The 27,738-nt window shown below is 43.6% G+C and overlaps 2 protein-coding genes across 2 annotated transcripts; both read right to left on the bottom strand.

Annotated features, from left to right (window-relative positions):
• Positions 1-12,546: 12,546 nt before the first annotated feature.
• LOC310697149 (olfactory receptor 1E5-like) lies at positions 12,547-13,482 on the bottom strand (the record flags this gene model as incomplete). The annotated part of the gene is made up of 1 exon (XM_083483469.1): positions 12,547-13,482. The coding sequence occupies one exon, from the start codon at positions 13,480-13,482 to the stop codon at positions 12,547-12,549; it is 936 nt and encodes a 311-aa protein (XP_083339595.1).
• Positions 13,483-20,193: 6,711 nt separating this feature from the next.
• LOC310696960 (olfactory receptor 1J1-like) lies at positions 20,194-27,738 on the bottom strand (the record flags this gene model as incomplete). Its single annotated transcript, XM_083483192.1, has 2 exons — positions 27,674-27,738; positions 20,194-21,133 (listed from the first exon to the last, which is right to left on the bottom strand). Exon 2 carries the CDS (start codon positions 21,127-21,129, stop codon positions 20,194-20,196), a length of 936 nt encoding a protein of 311 aa, XP_083339318.1. The 5' UTR covers positions 21,130-21,133; positions 27,674-27,738.

The raw sequence follows: 27,738 nt of genomic DNA, 5'->3' as shown, positions 1-27,738 counted from the left end.
CCTCTTCCCCCACATTTTATATGCATCCCTTTACATTTATATGCCTGTTGCCTTTGTCCATGGAGTTTTCTTGGCAGGGATACTGGAGTGGCTTGCCGGTTCCTGTTCCAGGTGGATCAAGTTTGGTCAAAACTCTCCACTATGACCTGTCCATCTTGGGTGGCCCTGCATGGCATAGCTCATAGCTTCTCTGAGTTATTCAAGCCCCTTCGCCATGGCAAGGCAGTGATCCATGAAGGGGTACATTTACTTTTACTTTACATTTACTTACGTTGAACTGCATTTGCCACTTTGTTGCTCATCTGCCAGTCAGCCTTCCTGAGTTTGAAAATGGAATTCATTATTTACCTTTGCACTCACCCAAAATAATGGTTGTTTCCTGCTGGGGTCAAATACAGTACCAGGGAGATTAATGTTGGGGAAATAGTGTCCAGATCAGAAAAACTTTCTGGATTAGGCTCTGTGCAGCTGCTCTCTCCCCCCCCCGCCCGCTTTTCCCCAAAATGAAAATGGCCAGATTATGAACACATATTTAAAAGAATACACAATATCTAATTTTCCCCAGAGACAACGGCAAAATGACATTCAGAGGGATACCTGGGCATCTTGAAAAAGGCATTTATGAAAAAGCTCAGCAGTTTCTAAAATAAGGTTCCTGCATCTATCCTGTTCCTTTTGGAGCTGTATAGCAAGCATGAGGAGCCTGTGGCTCTCCAGATGCTGTTGAACGTTGTAGTGGTTGGGAGTTACTCGTGCGTAATCCTGCCCCGTTTGAGCATTGGATTGCCTGGTTAAACCCTCCGGACTGCACAGCCCATCTCAGCGTGGCTGCCCTTAGTCACTCGTAGAATCTGTCTGTGGGCGTTTCTTAAAGCGCTGCCAACATAAGAGTTGTTTGACGCCTAAGCGTCTCCGCCTCTCACTGCGCGGGAGTCTCCTGCGCAGGGTGGGCGTGGGCAGCGGGGTGCTTGGGCTCTCCTCACTAACTTCCAACGAAGAGTCCTGGAGCCCCTGCACCTCCCTGTCCCGTTGCTCTCCTGGATCCCTGGTGTTACACTCATTCTCTTCCCCTCCTTCCCAGCTGAGTCTCCCCCTAGCGCTGGGACCTTCTCCTGCAGAATCAGAGACCCTCTCCTTCTCCCGTGCCTCTGATGTCAGTTCCCTGACAGACGTCATCTCCCTTTATCCCCAGACAGTATGCCCAAGCAAGAGAGATGATGGCAGTCCAGAAACACCTGGAGGACCACAGGGTCACCATCTCTGCTGTATCGTGTCACCTGTGCAGCATCAATCACCACCCTGGAAACATAGCAGAATATTACCTACAAGGTTCAGACTCACCTTGTTGAATCTTGGTAGTTTGACAAAGGGATAGTAATGACGACGATGATAAAATGTTTTCTGCTTTCCTATATATGGAGGGAAAGCAATTGGAGATTGTGCAACTAGCTTAAGGCGGCAATCAGCATAAAACAGGACCTTTAGATTTCAATGTGAAATTAATGAACCGATGGGAAGCAGGAATTCCGGTGAGAAAATAAGTCAGAGAGCAGAGGATAAATGTAATCAACTGTCGATCATGCTAAATGGTAATGAAAATCCCAGCTATGCTTGCAAAGTTGAAAGGGCAAGAATGGCCTGCATACCTGGACATTGGTTTCACTGAAGTAAATAAACTGAAGCAGCAGCAAAGAAGAGCATATAAACATTGTATCAAACTGGAGAGCATTTCAGTGGTTGCCAAGGACAAAAGCAGCAGGAGAGCATAACTCCACAGGGAAGTTGTTAATCAAGATTAGAGCACCGCACTGCAGGTTCTGTGGTATGAAATTTCCAAGTCCCTCCATACAGCCAACAGGGGATTTTCCAACCAAACTTTTACTCACTTTTCCACTTTATTGAAAGATAACTTATGACACAGGTCCTCAACCTTTGGGGGCCTGAGAGCATAGCTGGAAATCTAAGAAACTGTTACGGGCACCAGAAAATACCCTTTTCACAGAAGAGAAACTGGCAAGTCTCAGAACAGCCCCCTCCAAATAGGCAAAACAACCCCCCAAACAAACAAAAAGTAGAAAATATCCTCCCACGAAAAAAAAACAGACTCGTAATCTGGGGAACCGGGTTCGCATCTCTGCTCCTCCACATGTAGTTGCTGGGTGACCTTGGGCTAGTCACACTTCTTTGAAGTCTCTCAGCCCCACTCACCTCACAGAGTGTTTGTTGTGGGGGAGGAAGGGAAAGGAGAATGTTAGCCACTTTGAGACTCCTTCGGGTAGTGATAAAGTGGGATACCAAATCCAAATCCAAACTTCTCCGTATCAAATAACTCCCATCCAAAAAACCCTCCTCAATTTATTTTTAAAAAACATGGGAGGGGCATGGGGCCTTGTTTGTGAGGGTACTATGATGCCCACAGCCACATTGGGGACCCCAGACATACGCCATATCTAAGGATGAGCTTTCGGAGGAAATTTCAGAAAATAATACAATGCATGATCTTCAAAGTCATCTTTACAACAAACCTATAGGTAGGTCAGTTTTATTATTACTCCCCTGTTTGCAGATCAGGGACTGAGACAAAGGCCAGTCATGCACATTCCAATCTTTGCCTGTCAGGTAGATTTGTTTGTGCAATGTTTTCTTCAATTTGGGGTTGGTGTGTTTTACCAACATGGAGGATATAGGGTGGTGAGCTTTGTGAAACCTCTACTTAATCCATAAGGCTTGACAGGGTAGAACTGATTGACAAAGTGGAAGTACTGGGAAGCTTGGGAGGAAGTCAGCTTGCTGTTGATGCCTGGAAAGGCCCCAGAACAAATAATTAAACAGTCGGTCTGTGAGCACTTAGAAAAAAAAGGCAGTGATTACTAAGATCTAACATGGGTTTCTAAAAAACAAATCATGCTACATGAATTGTGAAGAGAATCAGAACTTACAGGGTTAACAGTTCTGAGTGACGTCTCACATCATGAGGCGTGGCTATGTTTCACATACGGGAATGTGTGTGAGTTCTCTTTTGGTTCTGATCGAGAGGCGAGAGATGTGCGCTTTGTCGCCGGGTGTCTAAGGCTGAATTTACGATGTTGTTCTACACGATTAAAGGCTGTTGGAGATAAGCAAGAAAGCCTGCGTGCAGTCTGATTTATTACCCACACAGTGCAGCAGCTTCTACCGCTGTGTACACTCTGCTAAAGGGCCAAAGAGGCTGGAGGAGGTTTCAACCGGCACGGACAGCACAGTGGCACAGCTAAGAAGAGTGCCGGACGCCATCTTGGCCCCATAGGTTATGGAAGCTAGCCAAGCTTTGAGGCTGCTGCTGAGACGTCCCTGTGTGTGGGGGAAGCCAGCTGAGGAGAAGCTGGAGCCAGTTGGAGCTATGAATATCGTTTGAGGCTGAGAGGAGCTTGCTGGGGAGGAGCTGGTCTGCTGGAGCCGGGTGCCGGAGGAGTTGCTGTTACGTGAGTACGCTCAGCCCCGGGGGAGGAGATGGCAGACAGCCATGAATCATACACCGTCCCGTTCGAAAAGTTAAACGGACAGAACTGGCAGGAGTGGTGCAGGAAGCTGAAGGCCTGGCTGGTAGCCAAGGGGCTGTGGGAGGCGGTCCAAGGGCCTCCACAGCAAGCTGCAGCCAGTGCAGCGGCAGCAGATGTCGCAGCTGCTCAAGCTTCGCAAAGGCGCAACCAGAAAGCCCTGGGAGCTATAGTGCTCAGTTTGGAGGGCTCACAGCTACCTTTGGTCGAAGGGCTTGAGACTGCTCATGAGGCCTATCAGGCACTAGAAAGAGTGCACCACAGGACCACAGCTGGGGCAAAGATCCACACCACTAGACGCTTGTTTGAGATGAAGCTGCGTCCAGGTGACAGCATCAGGCAGCATGTACCTGAGATGCTCTCTGTTTTCAACCAGTTGAGGCTGTTGCAAGTCAACTTTTCTGAGGAACTGAAAGTTTATATTTTGCTCAGCTATTTGGACAAAAGTTATGACAATTTGTGTCTAACTTTGGAATCGATGAATCCCGCAGAACTTACTCTGCAGTATGTGACAGGACGCTTGTGTGACGAACAGGAACGCCGTGTCAGAGAGGGCCGAGCTGGCACAGGGAGCCCATCCGGTTGCAGGGGGGGGGCAGGCCAGCTGAAGGCACTGTTCAGGCTTTTTCCATTCGTCAATGTTTTGTCTGTGGTTCCACCAGTCATCTGCGTAGATCCTGTCCGCAGAGAGCCAGAGAGGCCGGGCAGGATGTCTCCAAGGTCGTTTCCCATGGGAGCCAGTCCAGGAGAGGAGGCCAGCGTGGGAATGCGAAGGGAAGACGTGACTCAGAGAGTGGAGACAGTTCTTATCTTACTGCTTCCATGGCAACGCTTAAGGACAACTCCAGTAAGGACAGGGTGATGCACTGGGTTATCGATTCTGGAGCCAGCCATCACCTGATAACAGCGACACCTGGTGTCGAGATGCGGAACTGCAGAGCTGTTTCAGCTGGGAAAACTGTTGTATTTGCTGATGGGTCACAGAGGCCATTGTCTAACGTGGCAAATGTTTTTGTTTCCTTTTTACAGGCGGAGCTGGAAGTCTACGTTATGCCAGAGATGCATTGTTGTCTTTTATCTGTACCTGCTCTTGTAAAGGAGGGTTATAAGGTTTGCTTTGAAAATGATGTCTGTTCCATTTCCAGGGGTGGGAGACAACTCGTCAACGTGGCATGTAAGAACAATCTCTTTGTTCTGGAGACACCTCTGGAGGGTGAGGGGGACGCCGAGACAGCACAGGCGAAGTGTGCTAGTGTTCCCAGTCATGATTCCTGTGTTCACTTGTGGCATAGGAGAATGTCGCACAGCAGCGTGGAAGATGTCCAGAAGTTGCCCAGGTGCACGAAGGGTTGCAAACTGAAAGCATGTGGGAGATCCCTAGATTGCAAGGCATGCAAAAGGGCAAAGGTACAAAGGTGCAGTTATCCCAGAATAGAGAGGGTAACCACAAAACCTTTTGAGCTTGTGCACACAGACCTGTTTGGGCCCATGGAGAGTCCGAGTCTGGGCGGGGCCAGGTTTGTGCTGACGCTGACAGATGATTTTAGCCAGAATGGCTGGTCTTTTTTGCTGAAGGAGCGAAGCGAGGCAGCACAACTGATTAAAGATTGGGTTGCGGAGGTGGAACTACGGTTCTCCACCAAGGTGCAGGGGTTCAGGAGCGACCGAGGTGCAAAGTTTACTGGGTCTGCTCTGCAGAAGTTTTTCAACCAGAAGGGAATACGTCACAAGGTGACGGGTGCCAAGTCTCCTCAGGAGAGAGGCGTGGCAGAGCACAGGAGTAAAACACTGGCTGAAGCTGCCAGGGTTCTACTGTGTGACTCTGGGTTGCCTCAGAGCTTTTGGAGTGAGGCTTGGAAAGCTGCCAACTTCATGATGAATAGGTCCTATAACCCGGTTATAGGTGACACACCGTTTTTCCTGTTGCACCGGAAAAAGCCGCAGGTGCATTTCTTCCGTGTGTTCGGTCGTGAAGCCTGGGTGCTTGTACCAAAGGCTCAGCGGAAGGAAGGTGGTCTGAGGTACCAGAAAATGATCTTCTGTGGGTATGAACCTGCGACAAAGGGGTGGAAGTTTGCATATCCAGAAGGTGATCAGACCAAGCTTCTGATCAGTAAGCATGCTGAGTTCTGTGAGCAGAACGGTTGGTCAAGACTCAATGAGGGTCCTGACGTTCTCTCAGAATGTCTGTCTGATTCTGAGGAGGAAGGAGAGTCAGAGGCTGAACCTGTTGCTGAGGACCAAGTCTCTGATCAGGGTCAAGAACAGGGTTGGGTTTCTCCACAGGTTGTTAAAAGAGAGCCCAAGAGTGAGCCTTCGTCTCCTGTTAGCAAAGTCCAGAAGGCCCGAAGACGCAGTAAGTCAGAGGGGGAGTCTTCTGATGTAGAGGACACACTTGCTGGCCCCAGTGGGTCAGGAGGAGCACCTGAGTTTGTGCTCAGACGGTCAACACGCACCACGAAGGGGGTTCCACCGGAGAGGTTTCAGGTCACCAGCGCTTGGGTAGGTTTCGCGCAGTGCGAACCTGGGAGTTTTGAGGAAGTTCAACAGTTGCCTGAGACAGATGCCAGAAGGGGGCAAGAGGCAATGGGAAGGGAGTTGAACTCAAAATGGTCTGTAAATGGGTGTTCACAGTTTCCCTCAGGATGCGAGACGAAAGGGGGTGTGAAGAGAATCAGAACTCACAGGGTTAACAGTTCTGAGTGACGTCTCACATCATGAGGCGTGGCTATGTTTCACATACGGGAATCTTACTCTGTGTGTGAGTTCTCTTTCGGTTCTGATCGAGAGGCGAGAGATGTGCGCTTTGTCGCCGGGTGTTTAAGGCTGAATTTACGATGTTGTTCTACACAATTAAAGGCTGTTGGAGATAAGCAAGAAAGCCTGCGTGCAGTCTGATTTATTACCCACACAGTGCAGCAGCTTCTACCGCTGTGTACACTCTGCTAAAGGGCCAAAGAGGCTGGAGGAGGTTTCAACTGGCACGGACAGCACAGTGGTGCAGCTAAGAAGAGTGCCGGACGCCATCTTGGCCCATATGAATCTCATTTCTTCTTCTTTTTGATAGTGCTGCAGGGTTGATGGAATGCTGTTGGCACAGTGTACCTTGACTTCAGTAAGGCTGAAATTTCTGTGTAAAATAGCAATAAAAAAATAGATAATATAAAAAGAATAAAGTAATAATTATAAGTACATTCGATAACAGAAATGGTAAATACATTGGGAGCTGACAGGAAGTCTTTTGTATCATAAGAATGTATGGTGAAAGGGATTGTATAGGATTAAATTAGTTTTTATTTGTATATTCAATACACAAGATTGTTTTTGTTATTAATCAGTTTCAATAAAGCATTTAAAAAAATGATATGCTTGTGGATTTTGTAGCTGATTGACTGACCCAACCCAAAGAATACTCATTAATGGTTTCTTGTCTTCCTGGAAAAAAAGTGGCAAGTGGGATATTCCAGGATTCTGTCCTGGTCCTGCTGTTGTTCAGCGTCTTTATCAATGACTTGGATGAAGGAATTGAGGGGATGCTCATCACATTCGCAGATGATACCAAACTGGGAGGGGTAGCTAATGTTGCAGAAGACAGAATCAGGATTCAAGATGGCCTTAACAGTTTTGAAAAATGTAAGATTCTACACTTAGGTGGGAATAACCAGCTGCACAATTATAAAATTTGGACATATAAGGACACCTGGCATGTGTCTAACTCTGGCTAATGTGCCAACTTTCTTTTTACGTATTTGCTCATGTGCAAATTGAATAAGCTCCACCCCTCCCCCGGTACAGACACATGAGCTATCCAGAATCACATCTGATCAGCCCAGACACCAGAGCCGTCTTTCCTATTGGGCTTACTGGCGTGTTGCGCCAGGGCGCTGGCCTCTCAGGGGTGCCCCAGCGAGTGGGGGAGCTGTGTGGCTTTGCCAACGGCCTCCCCTTTCCCTGCACACCTACCATCTGTGCCCCGTCAACCATATGGCTGGTGGGCATGCAGCTTCCTTCCCAAGCCTCCGCAGGAGGAGAGCAACTCTGGGAAATGGGGGGGGGGAGGCACCAGAGGGATCTTTGAACCACGGCGCCAGATATGCTTAAGACAGCCCTGCCAGACACTGAGGTCCAGCTCCGAGGGCCTTCTGTCGGTTCCCTCATTGTGAGAATTGAAGTTACAGGGAACCTAGCAGAGGGCCTTCTGAGTAGTGGTGCCGACCTTGTGGAACTCCTGTCAGATGTCAAAAAGATAAATAATTCTACAACCTTCCATAGACATCTGAAGGCAGCCTTGTATCAGGAAGCATTTAAAGTGTGATGCTCTGATATTCAAAACTTGCCACACACACTCCAGGTGCAAGATGTTCACACTAGGGCTGGCCCACCCATGAAGTAAGGTGAGGCGATTGCCTCAAGCAGCAGGATCCAAGGGGAGGCAGATCTGGCCTCCAATGAATGAATTGACCACTGCTGCTCCTTCCTGATCTAGATCTTCACTCATTCCTTCTTCCCCAGAGGGGGACACCATTGTGTGGTTCACGTCACAAGCCCAAAGATCTTGCACTGGCCCTGGCTCACGCGTTAGAAATATTTTAATTGTACAACTCTGAGAGGATTGGAAACTTTCCTGTGAAGTCACTGCATGCATCCATTTAAAATGGGTGTATACTTTTACCCTTATGCCCAACAAAGAATTTGCACACGAGGAAATAGAGGAAGATTGGTTTATTACAGAGAAATGAAAGCAGTGCCCAGCAATGTAAGGAGAGAGCTGAAGAACAAAATAGGAATATGGTAAGGGAACACCCAGCTACTTGAAATGAATTCAAATCTCCAGGGAATGATGAGCTGCACCAAGGGTCCTAGAAGGAGCTCGAGGATGTAATCTCAGAACCTCTGTGTATAATCTTTGAGAATTCTTGGAGAACAAGTGAGGTCCCTGCTGTGTGGAGGCGAGCAATTTCTGTCCCCATCTTCAAAGGGGGGTGGGAGGAAGACCAATCAGCTTGACACTGATACCAGAAAAGGTCCTAGAACAAATAATTATCGTACTTGATCAGTCTGTGAGCAATTAGAAAAGGATGCTGTGATTACTAAGACCCAGCATGGCTTTCTCAAAAACAAGTCATGCCAGACAAATCTCATTTTTTATTTTATTTTATAGCGTTACAAGTGGATCAGGGGAATGCTGTGGATGTAGAGAGTCTTGATTTCAGTAAGGCTTTTGACAAAGTCCCCCTTTAGAGGAGTCATGACAGTCATCTTCAAATACCTAAAGGGCTATCACATGGAAGATGGATCAAGCTTGTTTTATCTTACTCCAGGGGGCACAATCTGAACCAATGGCTTCAAGTTACAAGAGATTCCAGCTAAACATCTGGAAAAACTTTCTGAAGACAGTGGAACGAACTTCCTTGGACGTAGATGGCCTCTCCTTCTTTGGAGGTTCTTAAGCAGAGGTTAGATAGGCATCTGCCATGAATGCTTTAGTTGAGATTCCTTCATTGCAAGGGGTTGAACTAGATGACCCTCAGGGTCCCTTCCAACTCTACATTTCAGCAATTGTATGATTCTATGATTCTAAATGGGTGCTGTCTTGGGCAGGAAGATTACACATATATGGGCAACAATGCAGTCATTGAGTCAGTGTTTCTCAAACTTGGGTCTCCAGTTGTTGTTGAACTAGAATTCCCATCACCACTGACCACTGGTCCTGCAAGCTAAGGATTGTGGGAGTTGTAGTTCAACAATAGCTGGAAACCCAAGTTTGAGAAACACACTGTGTGAGTGAATAATGCAAAGACCATTTGGTTGCCTTTACTATTCCTGAATCATAAATCTACTCTTGGAAGATTTAATTATCTATTTGAAGTCTGGTTACTACTTACAGGGGAGTGATTTTTAATGTAAGGCAAATGTAAGATTATGATGCTGATCTTTACTTTTTTTGTCAATCAATCCTTTATTAGGCATATCAAACCCCACATTATAAAACAAACACCGTATACAGATTGTGGAAAATACGAATTCAGCATAACAATTTGCATAAATAATACAGTATAACACTACCACATCACTGACTAATCAAGAACTACTAAATCTCTCTATAATGGCCCAGTCTTTCCACATGGACAGCACACAAAAATTTAGCCACTATTAAAGTAATTTGATCATTCCTGTCCGAGAGCAGGTCCTGAACCGTTGGTGGCATAGAACCGAGCCTGTTAAGTTGTAAGGCCTCTAATAATTGTCTTCCGGCATAAATGCCAAAATCACAAGAAAAGAAAATATGCTCCAATGTATCAGGTTCCTGCCTACCACATTTGCAGAGATGCTCTGCTTCTGGGAGAGCTAAATATCTTCCTCTTACTATCATCAAGGGAAACATATTAAATCTGGCTAGCATAAACAGCCTGCACAGTTCATGATTCTTCAGATTTGTCATGTAACCCTTTTGAAAATCTCTACACAAAGGGAGATTTAAATAGAGAGGAGAGCAAGTGCTGTGCTTTGCAACCTCAAGAGTGGAGAGAACACTTTTTCCTGTAAAATTCTTCCTGATAATTTCCCAGGTATCTTTGGCGTCAGAATTTTCAAAGTCAATTAGATGAAGCCCTATTGAGTTCAATTTTCTCCTACAAATCAATGATAAATTGTAAATTACATTATCACTTAAGAGGTCGTAAAGGAGAGAGTTAGGAGATAGGGCTCTATAATGCAGGAAGATCCAATATTCCAAGGTTCTCAGCCATACTCTTACTGATAAAGGAAGTATTCCCAACTCACAACATATTGATTCATATTTAATAGAATTTGCAAGTACTAATAATGACCTCAGAAGGAATGCATGAAATTTATCCAACCTCTTAAGGTTACCTGAAATCCACACTTGGGTGCCATATAAAAGTTGGGCACAAAGTTTTGGACTGGACTGCCCAGAGAAGGTGATACCACCAACAGAGCAGGAACAGGCACTTGGCGCAGTTGGAGGAAAAGTAAAGTAACTACATCATGGCTCTGCAACTATTAAGCTGGAATACCAATGGTCTCAACTCCCCCCAGAAAAGGAAAAGAGTTTTTCATTTATTAAAAAAGGAACAATTGGACTTGATTTGTCTACAGGAAACACATGTGATAAGGCTACATAGAAAAGTATTGATCAACAAAAGACTGGGTCAGGAGTTTATCCCAACTCACAACATATTGATTCATATCTAATAGAATTTGCAAGTCCTAATAATGACCTCAGAAGGAATGCATGAAATTTATCCAACCTCTTAAGGTCACCTGAAATCCACACTGGGGTGCCATATAAAAGTTGGGCACAAAGTTTCATATCAATCACTTGCAATACAGCTGGAATATATCTATTTCCTACAGGAGAAAAAAAAAAGAATTTAATATGGTGAGCTGTCACTTTAGCCTTAGCTATTGAGGCACAGATATGTGTGGAGAAAAAAAATAGGATTTAATATGGTGAGCTGTCACTTTAGCCTTAGCCACTGCAGCACAGATATGTGTGTTCCATTTCATGTTATTTTTAAATACAATTCCCAGATAATTGAAATGCTTAATTTCTTGTATTAGATGTCCATTGATTATCCAATTTTTTGGGTTCCCTCTCTTTGTAAATTGCATAATTTTTGTCTTATCATAGTTAATTTTGAGGTTATTAAGAGAGCAAAAGTTTGAAAAGCTCTTAAATACTGTATTTTTTTAAGCCTAAAGAGGAAAGTGAGATAATTACTGCATCATCTGCATAAAGTAATTAAAAAACTGGGATATTATTTAAATAAGGAATATGAGTGGTTACATTTTGAAGAAATAATGAAAGGTCAGATAAAAAGAGATTAACTAGGGTAGGGGCCAGGATACAGCCTTGCCTAACTCCTCGGTTATTCAGAATTGGTCCTACAAATCTACCATCTTTTGAAACTTTAACATATATTTGGTTATTGGAGTGTAAACTTTGAATCAATGTAAGCAGGTATGGAACAATACCAAGGTGTTCTAATTTGGTCCACAGTTTATTACGATCGACCGAATCAAAGGCACTTTTTAAATCTACAAATGCCACAAAAAGTCTTCGTTTGTTTCTCAAGACATATTTGTCTACAAGATGACTTAACACTAGATACTGGTCAAGAGTTGAAGAACCTGTCTTGAAACCAGCTTGTTCCTTACCTTTTGTAAGCATCGATTCTTCCAGTTTAATAAGCAGGAATTTGGCATAGATTTTACTTATGCATGGTAACAAACTAATAGGCCTGTAATTCTCTTGGCAATTCCTATCACCTTTTTAAAAAATCTGCACCACCATTGAGTTATTCCATGATTTAGGTACAAGGCCTAAATGATTAATAGAGTTAAAGAGCCGGACAAGATTAGTGGCCCACTATTCCACATTTAATCTCAGCAGATCTATTGAGATGCCGTCCATACCAGGGGATTTTCCTTGCTTTAACGAAAGAATTATCTTTTTCATCTCCACAACATTAATTTGAAATTGTGTGGTTATTGCTGAAGAAGATTTAAAATTTTCCATCTTAAAAACTTGGGAATCATAAAAAACAGTGGCAAAATGCGTAATCCAAGCTTCATCATTATATTAGGAAAGTCAGTGGTAGCTTTTATTGAAAGGAGTGACCAAAAGATTATGGTATCTTTAATTTCTAATGCAGTGACAATTTTAGACCATTTGGCTTGTGAAAACACAGATTTTTTTTCCAGGAGCATGTTCTTAAAAGCGTTTTTCATTTCAAAATAGGTATTCCAGAGACCTTGGGAGTTAGTGATAGAGGCTTCGTTTAGACAGGCTCTGAGTTCTTTCTTATGGTTGATACATTCTTTATCAAACCAATTATACTTATTTGAAGTTTCTTTTTGCTGAACTGGAGATTTCAAAAGGAAGAAAATAATTCCTGAATTAGTATTAGGGTTAATATATTTGTTCTGCTATCCAAGTGATGTTGGCTCCCACTCCTGCTACTATAAGGTGTGACAGCAAAAGACACTAATGAAAATGGCGCCTAATGATCCTCTTCATGGCTGCTTTCATTTCACTATTCCTGAGACTGTAGATGAAGGGATTCAGCATAGGGGTCACCATGGTATACATGACAGCGGCCACAGTGTCCTTGCGATCCGAGTTGTTGGAACGTGGCTTGAAATAAATCCAGCTCACAGTACCATAAAACAAGACCACCACAGCAATGTGGGACCCACAGGTGGAGAAAGCCTTTTTCTTTCCAGAGTTGGATGGGATCTTCAGGATGGTGTAGAAAATGCCCATATAGGAGATGACGATCAGCACAAACGGTCCCAGGACCTCCACCGACCCTTCAGTCAGAATCAGCATTTCTATGACACTGCGGTCTGAGCAAGAGATCTCCAACACAGGGTAAAGATCGCAGAAGAAATGTGGGATCTCTCTAGAGTCACAGAAAGACATGTGGGACATCAAAATGGTATAAAGCAGAGAGTGGGCAATAGGGATAACCCAGGACACTGCTGCGAGGAGGAGGCAACGCTTACGGTTCATCAGGGTAGAATAACGCAGGGGGAAGCAGATGGCCACGTAACGGTCATAGGCCATGGAAGCCAACAGGAAGCTGTCTGAATTGCCAAAACACACATAAAAGTACATCTGGACCAGGCAGCCATGATAGGAGATGGTCTTTTTCTGAGACAACAAGTTTTCTAGCACTTTGGGGATGGTGGTGGAGGTGAAGCCCAAGTCAGCTAAGGCAAGGTGGCTGAGGAAGAAATACATAGGAGCCTGGAGGAGCCGTAAATCAGAACGGATCAAGAAGATGATTGTTGCGTTCCCCAGAAAGGCCAGCAGGTACATGGAGAGGAATAGCAGGAAGAGGAGCCCTTGAAACTCTGGCTGGATTGGGAAGCCATGGAGGAATAACTCAGAGAAGTCTGTTGCATTCCCAGGACTCATTAGGCTAAATCTGCCGTAGGGGCAAGAAGAAGAAATGTTTAGGCTAGTAAATTCTCCACCCTCTGCTTGCTAGCTGCCCAAACTGAACAATGCGGAAATCCCTCTTTCCTCTCCTCATATCATATTCTCCATGTCTGTTTTTGAGATACTGCCAGACATTGATATAGCAAGGGACTTTAAGACTCTGGATTAGAAGCTGAAGGGCCTTAGGGTGCAGGTGGTTTTTTCATCACTGCTTCCTGTTGAAGGTTGTGGCCCATGAAGAGAGGGGAAGATACTGGGGGTAAATCAGTGGCTGCTCAGGTGTTGTTGTCAGGAATGATTTGGCTTCTTGGACCATGGTTTCTGCTTCCTTCAGGATGGGCTTCTGGCAAGAGATAGGTTATACCTCACAGTGATCAGCAAGAATGTGTTTGCTCATCAGGAGAGCTTTAAACTAAATCCTGAGGAGGAGGGAGACAATATTACAGATGAAAGGAAAACACCTGGTATTAAGGTATAGCTTCGTTGATACATAGGAAACTGAGGTGGTGCTACAGAAAGCTGCTAAAGGGCTAAAGGTCACATCCACACCAAGTATTTAAAGCACACCTGAAAAACATAGTAAGTCTCTCCCCCCCCCCAAGAATTCTGCGAACCATACTTTGCTAAGGGTGTTGCGAATTGCTTCTCTATGACTGGTAAAATACAGTTCCCAGAAGTCTTTGGGGATAGGCATGTGCTTTAATTGTACTGAGTGAATTCTTCAGATACTGATTAGTAACCATTAAAAAAATCCTCAATAGGTTTCTTGGATGTTAGAAGCTTTTAAGTGGGTAACACATTTTTTCACCAATCTATGAGCAGTGAGAGATTCCAGAGGTACCAGTGTGATAGGAATTTTGAGGTCTTAGATATATGGTAATGTTCATAAGTGTACCAACCAAGCACGTACATAGATCAGCACAGGAAGACCAACCTGAAACCATTTTGATTCCCAAACTGATCAAATGTTTTCTCTGCAAGGTCAAAGGAAAATGGAAAAGCCTCCCCATTGTCTTTTCCTTCACAAATCCTGTCTTAAGGGTATGTGTGTTTGAATAGGGTGTGAGCCTGTGACATGGCCCAGGAACTAAGTATTTATCATTACAAAAGACTGGCCAGGCTCCCCAGGCAATCCAATCTAGTAAGCAGGTATCCAATCAAGTAACCTGCCAGACAGGAGAAAAACAACATTCACATTTCTGTTTTAGACCGCCTTTTCTGTGATGTATGTATGATGTTTCTGGGGGTGGTCTTGATGTACAGGGTGGCAATTTCAAAAGTCCATATAAGGCCTTGCGTGCCATTGTTCTGGGTTCCTCCTCCCTCCTTTGTGTGGTGAGTAAGGACCCTGTTGCAACAGATCAATAAAGATCAGGCTTACTAGTTGCTTTGCTTCTCAATATTCTCTGGTTGGCCTCTGTTATTTTCTCCTACCAATAGGGAACCTACGTAAGGACTCTATATGGGCTCTTGGATATCCCATAAGGGGAAAGGGCAATTTTTGTTTACAACACCAGGCATGTTTAACAGGGTCTGTGTTTACTTTTGGAACAATGAGGCCAAGTGGAGTCTGTGATCTCTTTATGATACAGGGTTTCTTTACATATCTATGCAACCTGTGTCTACATGGAGAGAGATCATGGCATTCACATCCCAAGAGGGTCCTGTTTCTTCTATTGCTGCAGCCTCAGATTCCAAGAGACTCCAAATATCATGTCTGACCTCTGCTGCAGCTTGAAACAGACTGGCTGCTTCATGCTCCCCCCCCCCCCCAGCTTCAAAAAGGGACAATTCTTTCTTGTTTGCTTCCTCATTGCCCACTGCAGTTCTGCTCCCCCCTCCTGAAACTCTGTCCTTTTGTCTCTGCTAATCATCTCTTACCTCAGCGAGGGCTTTCCCCATTTTCTGTCCAGCCCAGACAGAAAATGGCCTTCTTAATGGGTGTTTCCTGGACATGGAAAAACCGCTTTAAACTCAAGCCTCCATTAGGCCCGGGAATTTAGGAGTTTCCTTAAATTCTAACCCTTCACTGAATCCAGACATTTAGGGGGGTCTTGCTCCCTCCCCAAAAAAATAACAATATTCACACTTACTTAAGTAAAGGCACTTCCTGTTTGCTCTCTTGCTCCTGTCAATGTGAAGAACAAAGGAAGTGGACTTGCTCTGCATAGGACGAAACTGGCGTCCTTCATCTGCTGAGGAGATTAGCTCTGTGTTTTCTGATGCAAGGAAACCTTTTGTTCATCTCTGCTTAAGGTTGGTGATCTCCAGGGTCCAAGGAAGACTCAACCAGGTTCCCCCTCCAGAATTAATAGAATGCAATAGCATAAACTCTGGAGAATCATCATTCAGAGACCCAACCCATCATTCAGCTTAACAAATTAGCTCGTCCTCATTAATAAGTGTTAGAAAAGTTTTTCCCTTTGAGTATGGATGTTGGAGGATTCTGGTTTGATCCACAACTGGGAACAAGTTTGAAATATACTCGGAGTCGAGTGTGAATTTCCTGCGCTTTATTCAACTCATAGTAGCAATGAATGAAACTTTCCCCAGAATGGCTAGGTACCTCAGTGGTACCTCGGGATGCGAACAGGATCCATTCCGGAGCCCCGTTTGCATCTTGATTAGAACGTAAGACGTGATGGCGCGTCTGCGCGTGCATGGGTCGTGTTTTGCCGCTTCCGCGCATGCGTGTGACGTCATTTTGAGCGTTTGCGCATACGCGAGCGGTGAAACCCGAAAATAATGCGCTGTTACTTCCGTGTTGCCGTGGAGCGCAACCCGAAGGCGCTCAACCTGAAGCAAATTCAACCCGAGGTATGGCTGTACGTTATTTACACAATGGGCCCCGCGTGATTGGCTAATTCCAGGCTGCTCCTGTAGACCTATCAGGTTGCGGAGTCACCTCCTCCAGAAGCCTGATTGGCTGCTCCTGCAGGCCAATCAGATTGCTGATTCACTTATTCCAGGAGCCTGATTGTGATGCTCTGAAGGGTCCTAGAGCCCTCTCGCCACCTTCCCAATTCCCACCTAGCTGTAATAAGGAGGCAGCAGAGCTCCAGAATCCTGTTAGAAGCCTGGTGACTCATTCCCAAAGCCCGGGAAGCTTCTGCCCAGCTTAGGGAAGGAGGTGCAATGCTCACGGACACAACATCAACACCCCCTCATCGCTCTGGCAAGCTGGTGCCCCTACGAAAAAATTAACCGCACGCCACTGCTCTTACCCCAAGTGTAATTGGATGCTTGGGCTTCTGCCCGCTCCATATTTTTGAGGGTTTTTTGAGCACTAAGTATTTTCCCAGTCAGCTTGGTTTCATTTCACAGGGGCAATAATGCCCTTGCAATTTTTCGGACATCCAAAACCACAGATTCTGGATCTACCCCGAGATGTCTTTCTAACAGTGCAGTCTGACTTGGAAATGTGAGAACCATCCCCATATGGGAGCTCCCTATAGTCTTGACCTCTGAAGCATATCTCCACATCTCAGTCCTGCCTCTCCTCGTTATTTCCATATTTTCCACATCTCGATTTTAATGCTTTAAAATTCTCTGTCCCTGGTTCCACGATTCTCAATCATGTCAAACATCGAATACAGTTATCTAGCCGTGGGTGCTGGAGGTGAGCTGCAGGTATGGAGCAGTCCAGAGCTGGCATGTTGCTGGAGAAGCTGATGGTCACAAACTACAGTATCTGGTCGGTCTGCATGCAACACTTCCTGAAGTGTGAGGGCCTGTGGAAAGTGGTGGAAGATCCACCGCAGCCCCCTGAGGAGGATGAGAAGGATTAGAAAGCCTTGGCTACGATCATCCTTGGAGTGGACAACAGCCAGCTGGTCTACGTAGTAGATAAGGTGATGGCAAGTGAGGCATAGAATGCGCTCAAGGCTGTCCATGTGCGAGAGACAGCTGGCTCGCTGATAACACTGACCAGGTAATGTACTGGTGTTGGAAGAAAATGGGGGACTCCCTGGTAAACCACCTAAACTTCCTAACAGGCTGTTTCCAGGAGCTAGCCTTAAGAGGGAGGCCTGTGGGGGAAGAGGACAAAGTCTTTATAGTCCTGAGTTCCCTTGACAACAGCTATGATATGCTAGTCAATTCCCTCAAGTTGGTAGAGACTGATAAACTGACTCTGGAATATGTTACCGGACGGTTGTATGCAGAGGAGGACGGGCGTGCAGAGAGAAAGACGACTTCAGCCCAGCTGTCGGAGCATCCCAGAGGGAACAACAGCCGGGAAGAGCAGAGGTGTTGGGAGCTGGAGAAACAGCCAGGAGGAGTTGCTGCAGACCAGCCGGTGGCCAACAAAGTAAAAAGGTGGTTTTGCTGCAAGTCCAGTGGTCATCTGCTTTGGAGCTGTCCGAGAAAACAACAAAACCAGCAGAAGCACAGGAGGCAGCAGAGAGAGTCTACCGCTTGGGTGTTTGCAGATGGCCAAGAAAATGAAGAGCTGTGGGTTCTGGACAGCGGAGCTTCTCAAACTTTTTGTAAAAGAAAAGCATTGCTGACTGATGCTAGGGCTTCAGACAAAAAGCATGTAAGTCTTGCTACAGGCCAGAAAGCTAATGTGGTCTGTGAGTGGGAGATTGTGTTCCCACAGCTGGGACACACATTCAGGAATGTGTTGTGTGTGCCTAGTATGCAAAACAATCTCCTGCGTATTCCTGACTTGGCAAAAGCAGGCTTTGAAGTAAACTTCATGGGAGATCAGTGCCAGATAAAGCAAAATGGGGCAGTGTTGGCAAATGCTAACCTTAGAACTAATATGTATGTACTATGCAGTGAGTCTAAGGTTGTGAATGTGCAAAATGTCCCAACCCATGATATGTGTATTCATGTCCTGCACAGGCGTCTGGCTCATGCTAGCTTTTAGGTGCAGCCAGGTTCTCTGTCTCACTGTATGAACCTCTTCTGTAGATATTTGTATATAAAGCTCACAATAAATAATATTGCACTGAAGAACCTGGAACTCTGAGCATTTCTGCTAAAGTGCCGTGAAGAATTCGCGAAAGGCTGGGATCCGATCGTACGGGAGTCAGCCATTTCCCACCGCCGGAAACGGGAAGCTCAGTTTGAGGGTCTTCAAAGCCCATGACATCTTTGGTAAAGGGTGTTCTCCAACTGGAGCACTCACAGGTCAGTGTTTCCCAGTTTTCAGTGTACATACTACATTTTTTAAGATTTGCCTTGAGACAGTCTTTAAACCTCTTCTGTTGACCACCAGCATTACACTTTCCATTTTTAAGTTTGGAATAGAGTAGTTGCTTCCATAGACTTCTGAAGGCAGTCTTGTATCAGGAAGCATTTAATGTGTGATCTTCTGATATTCAAAACTTGCTACACACACGCTAGCTGGCAAGATGTTCACACTAGGGCTGGCCCACCCATGAAGCAAGGTGAGGCATGGAAGATGGAGCAAGCTTGTTTTATCCTACTCCGGGGGCACAATCTGAACTAATGGCTTCAAGTTACAAGAGATTCCAGCTAAACATCTGGAAAAACTTTCTGAAGACAGTGGAATGAACTTCCTTGGTTCCCTTCCAACTCTACATTTCGGCAATTCTATGATTCTATGATTCTAAATGGGTGCTGTCTTGAGCAGCAAGATTACACATATATGGGCAGCAATGCAATCATTGAGTCAGTGTTTCTCAAACTTGGGCTTCCAGTTGTTGTTGAACTAGAATTCCCATCACCACTGACCACTGGTTCTGCAAGCTAAGGATTGTGGGAGTTGTAGTTCAACAATAGCTGGAAACCCAAGTTTGAGAAACACTGCATACAGCACGTATACACAACTAATATCTAAAGAGTAAAATAAGTCCCCAGTGAACCAGAAAACCCCTAAAGCGTGGGTGTAACAATATGCCACAGGCACATGCTAAAAAAAGAGAGAACAAGGGAGACGGCTATTTTGAATCCAGCTATACCCTATAGAGAAACTTCCTGTGTGAGTGAATAATGCAAAGACCGTTTGGTTGCCTATACTATTCGTGAATCATAAATCTACTCTTGGAAGATTTAATTATCTATTTGAAGTCTGCTTACTACTTACAGGGGAGTGATAGTTAATATAAGGCAAATATAAGATTGTGATGCTGATCTTTACTGTAAGTATTAGGATTAAGATATCTGCTTATGGTAGTTCAGCTAATCCTAGCAGATGCTGGCCCCAAATACAGTGGTGCCTCGCAAGACAAAAATAATCTGTTCCGCGAGTCTCTTCGTCTAGCGGTTTTTTCGTCTTGCGAAGTAACCCTATTAGCAGCTTAGCAGATTAGCGCTATTAGCGGTTTAGCGGCTATTAAAGGCTTAGCAGCTTAGCGGCTAAAAGGCTATTAGCGGCTTAGCGGCTTAGAAAAAGGGGGGGAAAGCGAAAAAAATCGCAAGACTCGCAAGACGTTTTCGTCTTGCGAAGCAAGCCCATAGGGAAATTTGTCTTGCGAAGCACATCGAAAAACGGAAAACTCTTTCGTCTAGCGGATTTTTCGTCTTGCGAGGCATTTGTCTTGCAGGGCACCACTGTACCTGAAAGACAGATTGCAGTCCGTTTCTCCATTACAGATAACCAACATTTGGGCCCAAGTTTAAAACAGAACCGAAAGCACGCACACCATCTGTGTGCTCTGCTATCCAAGTGATGTTGGCTCCCACTCCAGCTACTATAAGGTGTGACAGCAAAAGACACTAATGAAAATGTTGCCTAATGATCCTCTTCATGGCTGCTTTCATCTCACTATTCCTGAGACTGTAGATGAAGGCATTCAGCATAGGGGTCACCATGGTAAACATGACAGCGGCCACAATTTTCTTGGGATCTAAGTTGTTGGAACGTGGCTTGAAATAAACCCAGCTCACAGAGCCATAAAACAAGACCACCACAGCAATGTGGGACCCACACGTGGAGAAAGCCTTTTTCTTGCCAGAGTTGGATGGAATCTTCAGGATGGTGTAGAAAATGCCCATATAGGAGATGACGACCAGCACAAATGGCCCCAGGATCTCCACCGACCCTTCAGTCGGAATCAGCATTTCTATGACACTGCGGCCTGAGCAAGAGATCTCCAATACAGAGGGAAGATCACAGAAGAAATGTGGGATCTCTCTAGAGTCACAGAAAGAAATGTTGGTCATCAAAATGGTATAAAGCAGAGAGTGGGCAATAGGGATAGCCCAGGACACTGCTGCGAGGAAGTGGCAACGCTTACGGCTCATCAGGGCAGAATAACGCAGGGGGAAGCAGATGGCCACATAACGGTCGTAGGCCATGGAAGCCAACAGGAAGCTGTCTGAATTGCCAAAACACATAAAAAAGTACATCTGGACCAGGCAGGCATGATAGGAGATGGTCCATTTCTGAGACAACAAGTTTCCTAGCACTTTGGGGATGGTGGTGGAGATGAAGCCCAAGTCAGCAAAGGCAAGGTGGCTGAGGAAAAAATACATAGGAGCGTGGAGGAGCCGTAAATCAGAACGGATCAAGAAGATGATTGTTGCGTTCCCCAGAAAGGCCAGCAGGTACATGGAGAGGAATAGCAGGAAGAGGAGCCCTTGAAACTCTGGCTGGATTGGGAAGCCACGGAGGAATAATTCAGAGAAGTCTGTTGCATTCCCAGGACTCATTAGGCTAAAGAAGAAGAAGAAATGGTTAGGTTAGTAAATTCTCCACCCTCACAAAAAATCAGAACTGTGGGAGGGAAAGAGAGATTTCTGGAGAAAAACGCAAAGGAACCTGGCTTGGAAAGTTCTCCTCCTTTGGGTGTCGGGGCAGAAGGCCCCTAAAAAATCAAGATGTCCTTAAAAATTTACTCCTGGAATGTTAATGGTTTAAATTCTCAAAAAAAAAAAAAAAGAAGACACCAAGTTTTTCATGTTTTGGCGAAACACAATTTGGATATAATTTGCCAACAAGAAACACATGTTACTAGACTGCATAGAAAAATCTTACAGAATAAAAAACTTGGACAGGATTTCATCTCATTAGACAAGGTAAAAAAAAAGAGGAGTGGTTTTTTATAGTAAAGAAAAATGGAAGCCCAAGTTGTTGTTTAAGGATGAGGAAGGGAGATACATTGCTGTAGAAATTACAGCACAAGGCGATAAATACCTTCTATTGGGAATTTATGCACCAAATGATGGAAAAGTGGAATTTTTTAGATACTTGGACTTAAAGCTCAATGACTATCTGGATTATAAAATAATACTAATGGGGGATTTGAATGGAGTAGTCTCTACACTTAGGGATAAATCACAAGAGCAAAAAGTACAAAATGCAGGCAGACTTCCAAAATTGTTTTTTGATATGGGGACAAATATGATCTGTCAGATAAATATGATCTGTCAGATATATGGAGACTACGAAATCCTACAGAGAAAGATTACACTTTTTTCTCAAATTCGTCCCAAACATTTGGGTTGTTGAGGAATGAACAGGTGGTGGGAAAGGCCCAAAAGACTCTAAAAGATTATTTTGAACTAAACATAAATACAGAGGTAGAAACAAGAGTCATTTGGGATGCTAGTAAAGCTGTTATGAGAGGTTTCCTCATACAACAGAATGCCAGAAAGAAAAAGATACAAAAGGGGGAAAAGGGGGGAAATTCTATCTCAAATAAAAGAGAAAGAAAAGAATTTAAGATCAAAGCCTAAAAGCCAACAGATACAAAAAGACATCAAAGCTTTGCAGACTCAATTTTCTCAAATTATAAATCAAGAAATAGAATGGAAAATAAAATTAATGAAACAGAGAAATAACAGCTGTATAAAAAGGTAAAGAAGATAAAGATAAAATTGAGCAATTTCTTAGGATAAATGAATTGCAAAAAAGTCCCGGAGACAAAAGATCACTACTCAATGATATGATTACAAGACAAGAGGTTGAAATAGCAATAAACCAGATGCAATTGGGCAAAGCCCAAGGACCAGATGGATTGTCTGCTAAATATTATAAAACTTTTAAAGACTGGTTAATTCAACCATTAGCAGAGGTTTGTAATAAGATATTGAGAGGGGAGAGGGCACCTGAAACCTGGAGACAAGCATATATAACTCTGATACCGAAACCTGACCAAGATAGATCAGATATAAAGAATTACAGACCAATCTCACTACTAAATGTAGATTATAAAATATTTGCAAATATTCTGGCAAATAGCCTGAAAAAATGTTTTAACAGAATATATACATAAAGACTAGGCAGGCTTCCTGCCTGGAAGGCATATGAAAGATAACATCAGAAATATAGTGGACATTTTGGAAAGATTAGAGGCTAAAAGAGATTGCAAAGCATTATTAATGTTTATTGATGCAGAGAAAGCCTTTGACAATATTTCTTGGTTTTTCATGGAAAAAAATCTGGAAAGTATAGAGGTTGGCCAAAATTTTTTAAATAGTATTAAGGCGATCTATTCTGAACAAAATGCTAAAATTATTGTTAATAATGTGGTATTGCAGGAAATTAAAATTGCGACAGGAACCAGGCAAGGATGCCCACTTCCCCCTCTATTCTTTATTTTGGTCCTGGAGGTATTGCTGAATATGTTGAGGAAAGAAGAGAAAGTAAAGGGCATTTTAGTAGGATCCAAGAAATATAAATTAAAAGCCTTTGCTTACAGGATCCAGAGACCAGTGTATTGAAAGCACTGGACATGATTCAGGAGTATGGGCAGCTGGCTGGTTTTAAATTAAATAAGAGCCAAAACCAAAGTATTGGATAAAAAATTAGATAAAGATGAAAGAAAAACCCTTGTAGAAAAAACAGGCCTGGTATTCACGAAGAAGGTTAAATATTTGGATGTGAACTTAACAGTGAAGAATTTGAATTTATTTAAAGATAATTATGAGAAAGTATGGAATGAAATAAAAAGAGACTCAGAGATTTGGTCAAATTTAAAATTCTCACTTAAGGGTCGAATATCGGTGGTTAAGATGTATTGCTGAAAATGTTGTTTGTGTTTCAAACTTTACCCATTATTGATAATTTCAAATGTTTCAAAGACTGGCAGAAGGCCTTGTCCAAATTTATTTGGCAAGGGAAAAAACCGAGAATTAAGTATAAATTACTTAAGGATATAAAAGAAAGAGGGGATTTTCCCCTGCCTGATTTAAAGATATATTTTGAAGCTGTGGCCTTCTGCTGGATTAAAGATTGGATTAATTTAGAAAATGAAGATATTTTGGATTTAGAGGGATTGGACAATAGGTTTGGTTGGCATGCATATCTTTGGTATGACAAAATAAAGGCCCATAGTGGTTTTAAGAACCATATAATTAGGAAGGTGCTTTATAATGTGTGGAGTAGATATCAGGATCTTTTGGTAAGAAAAACACCCAAATGGATTTCACCAATGGAAGCGCAGGACAAAAAAAAGCTAAATATGGAAAATAAGTGGTTGAGATATTCTGATTTACTGATAGAAGATGGTGAGGGATTTAAATTAAAACCATTTGAACAAATCAAAGATAAAGTGAATTGGCTTCAATATTACCAAATTAATGAACTATTTAAGATTGACAAGAAAAAAGGTTTTGCAACTGAAAAAACCAAATTGGAAACGGAGTTGTTAGATACTAATGTTAAGAACATGTCTGATGTATAGTTTGTTACTGGGGTGGCAATAAAGTCAGTTATGATTGATTGGGCACAAGATGTTGGAGATAATATAATGATGGAGGACTGGGAGAGACTTTGGAAGAAAGGGGTTAAGTTTACTGCATGTACAATATTAAAGGAAAATATTATGAAAATGATGTATAGATGGTACTTAACCCCTGTTAAACTGGCGAAGATCTACCACAACTGTGATAATTTATGCTGGAAATGTAAAGAAAAGGAAGGTACCTTTTATCATATGTGGTGGACTTGCTCCAAGGTAAAAGACTTATGGGGAAAATTTTATAATGAATTAAAAAAAAAAAAGATGAAATATACATTTATGAAAAAACCAGAAGCCTTTCTCCTTGGAATAACAGGTTCTGAATTGCCAAAAAAAAGATGTAAAAGTATTTTTGTATGCCACAACTGCTGCACGGATTTTACTAGCCAAAAAATGGAAAACACAAGAACTACCAACGGTAGAAGAATGGCAGATGAAGATGATGGAGTTTATGGAGCTGGCTGATCTCACCGGGAGAATCCGCAACCAGAAAGAAGAGGAACCCCAAGAAGATTGGAAGAAATTTAAAGACTATTTGAATAAATATTGTAATATTAAAGATATGTAACCACTTGAAAGAACTAATTAGGCCTAGGATTAAATTAGGATTAAATAAATAAATAAGAAAATGTACGATAGAAAAGTTAGGAAATTTGATTGACTGTAATACGGTTTTATGAAATAATGATATTGGAAACTGCTACATTGAATTACAAGGAAATTCAGATGGAAGAGATTAGAGGAAGTCAAGTAATATGTTTATGAAGATGGATTTTAATTAACTAATCAAGTCTTAGTTTATGTGGTGATATATGGGAAATTTGAAGTATTTTATGTTTCATATTCTTTCTTTTTTATTCTTTTTCTCTTATGATTCTTTATTCTCATTTGTATGAAAAATAATAAATATTATTGTTTGTGGGGGGGGAGCATTTAAAGCACACCTGAAAAACATAGTAAGTCTCTCCCCCCCCCCAAGAATTCTGAGAACCATACTTTGTTAGGAGTGCTAGGAAATGCTTCTCTGTGAGTGGTAAAATACAGTTCCCAGAAGTCTTTGGGGATAGGCATGTGCTTTAATTGTACTGAGTGAATTCTTCAGATACTGATTAGTAACCATTAAAAAATCCTCAATAGGTTTCTTGGATGTTAGAAGCTTTTAAGTGGGTAACACATTGTTTCACCAATCTATGAGCAGTTACAGATGGGTAGCCGTGTTGGTCTGCCATAGTCAAAATAAAAAAATTCCTTCCTGTAGCACCTTAAAGACCAACTAAGTTAGTTCTTGGTATAAGCTTTCGTGTGCATGCACACTTCTTCAGATACACTTCTTCAGGAAGGAATTTTTTTATTTCAATCTATGAGCAGTGAGAGATTCCAGAGGTACCAGTGTGATAGGAATTTTGAGGTCTTAGATATATGGTAATGTTCATATAGACATCACCTTGCCAACAAAGGTCCGTATGGTAAAAGCCATGGTTTTCCCAGTAGTGATGTATGGAAGTGAGAGCTGGACCATAAAGAAGGCTGATCGCCGAAGAATTGATGCTTTTGAATTATGGTGCTGGAGGAGACTCTTGAGAGTCCCATGGACTGCAAGAAGATCAAACCTCTCCATTCTGAAGGAAATCAGCCCTGAGTGCTCACTGGAAGGACAGATCGTGAAGCTGAGGCTCCAATACTTTGGCCACCTCATGAGAAGAGAAGACTCCCTGGAAAAGACCCTGATGTTGGGAAAGATGGAGGGCACAAGGAGAAGGGGACGACAGAGGACGAGATGGTGTTCTTGAAGCTACCAGCATGAGTTTGATCAAACTGCGGGAGGCAGTGGAGGACAGAAGTGCTTGGCGTGCTCTGGTCCATGGGGTCACGAAGAGTCGGACACGACTAAACGACTAAACAATGTTCATAAGTGTACCAACCAAGCACGTACATAGATCAGCACAGGAAGACCAACCTGAAACCATTTTGCTTCCCAAACTGACCAAATGTTTTCTCTGCAAGGTCAAAGGAAAATGGAAAAGCCTCCCCATTGTCTTTTCCTTCACAAATTCTGTCTTAAGGGTATGTCTGTGTTTGAATAGGGTGTGAGCCTGTGACATGGCCCAGGAACTAAGTATTTATCATTACAAAAGACTGGCCAGGCTCCCCAGGCAATCCAATCTAGTAAGCAGGTATCCAATCAAGTAACCTGCCAGACAGGAGAAAAACAACATTCACATTTCTGTTTTAGACCGCCTTTTCTGTGATGTAGGTATGATGTATCTGAGGGGTGGTCTTAGGTTACACCCCTTCTGTAATGTATGTATGATGTTTCTGGGGGTGGTCTTGATGTACAGGGTGGCAATTTCAAAAGTCCATATAAGGCCTTGTGTGCCATTGTTCTGGGTTCCTCCTCCCTCCTTTGTGTGGTGAGTAAGGACCCTGTTGCAACAGATCAATAAAGATCAGGCTTACTAGCTGCTTTGCTTCTCAATATTCTCTGGTTGGCCTCTGTTATTTTCTCCTACCAATAGGGAACCTACGTAAGGACTCTATATGGGCTCTTGTATACTCCATAAGGGAAAGGGGCAATTTTTGTTTACAACACCAGGCATGTTTAACAGGGTCTGTGTTTACTTTTGGAACAATGAGGCCAAGTAGGGTCCGTGATCTCTTTAAGATACAGGGTTTATTTACATATCTATGCAACCTGTGTCTAGATCAGGGGTCTGCAACCTGCGGCTCCGGAGCCGCATGTGGCTCTTTTACACCTTTGCTGCGGCTCCGGTACGGATACTAGCGAGGGGAGGAGGCGCATTGTGCGCCCCGACACTCCCCACTGTGGCGGGCGCTGTACTGGCTGTGACGTCGCATGGGGGCAGTGCATGTGTTAGTCATGCACCGTCCCGACGTCACCTTCCCGCCCGCTGTCAGATCGCGGCTCCGGAGATATATTTGTTTTAAATGTCGCAGTGGTTTTGCGGCTCCCAGTTTTTTTCCCTTCGGAAATGGGTCCAAGTGGCTCTTTTTGTCTTAAAGGTTGCAGACCCCTGGCCTAGATGGAGAGAGATCAGAGCATTCACATCCCAAGAGGGTCCTGTTTCTTCCATTGCTGCAGCCTCAGATCCCAAGAGACTCCAAATATCATGTCTGACCTCTGCTGCAGCTTGAAACAGACTGCCTGCTTCGTGCTTTGCCCCCCACGCTCCAGCTTCAAAAAGGGACAATTCTTTCCTGTTTGCTTACCTCCTTGCCCACTGCAATTCTGCTCCCCCCTCCTGAAACTCTGTCCTTTTGTCTCTGCTAATCATCTCTTACCTCAACGAGGGCTTTCCCCATTTTCTCTCCAGCCCAGACAGAAAATGGCCTTCTTAATGGGTGTTTCCTGGACATGGAAAAACCGCTTTAAACTCAAGCCCCCATTAGGCCCGGGAATTTAGGGGTTTCCTTACATTCTAACCCTTCACTGAATCCAGACATTTCAGGGGAGCCTTGCTCCCACCCAAAAACATAAGAATATTCACACTTACTTAAGTAAAGGCACTTCCTGTTTGCTCTCTTGCTCCTGTCAATGTGAAGAACAAAGGAAGTGGAC

The sequence above is a fragment of the Podarcis liolepis genome (assembly GCF_965112155.1).
Source record: "Podarcis liolepis genome assembly, chromosome: 17".
Lineage (NCBI taxonomy): Eukaryota > Metazoa > Chordata > Lepidosauria > Squamata > Lacertidae > Podarcis > Podarcis liolepis.
Note: the sequence above shows the minus strand (reverse complement) of the source record. Positions and strands in the feature narration are given on the sequence as shown.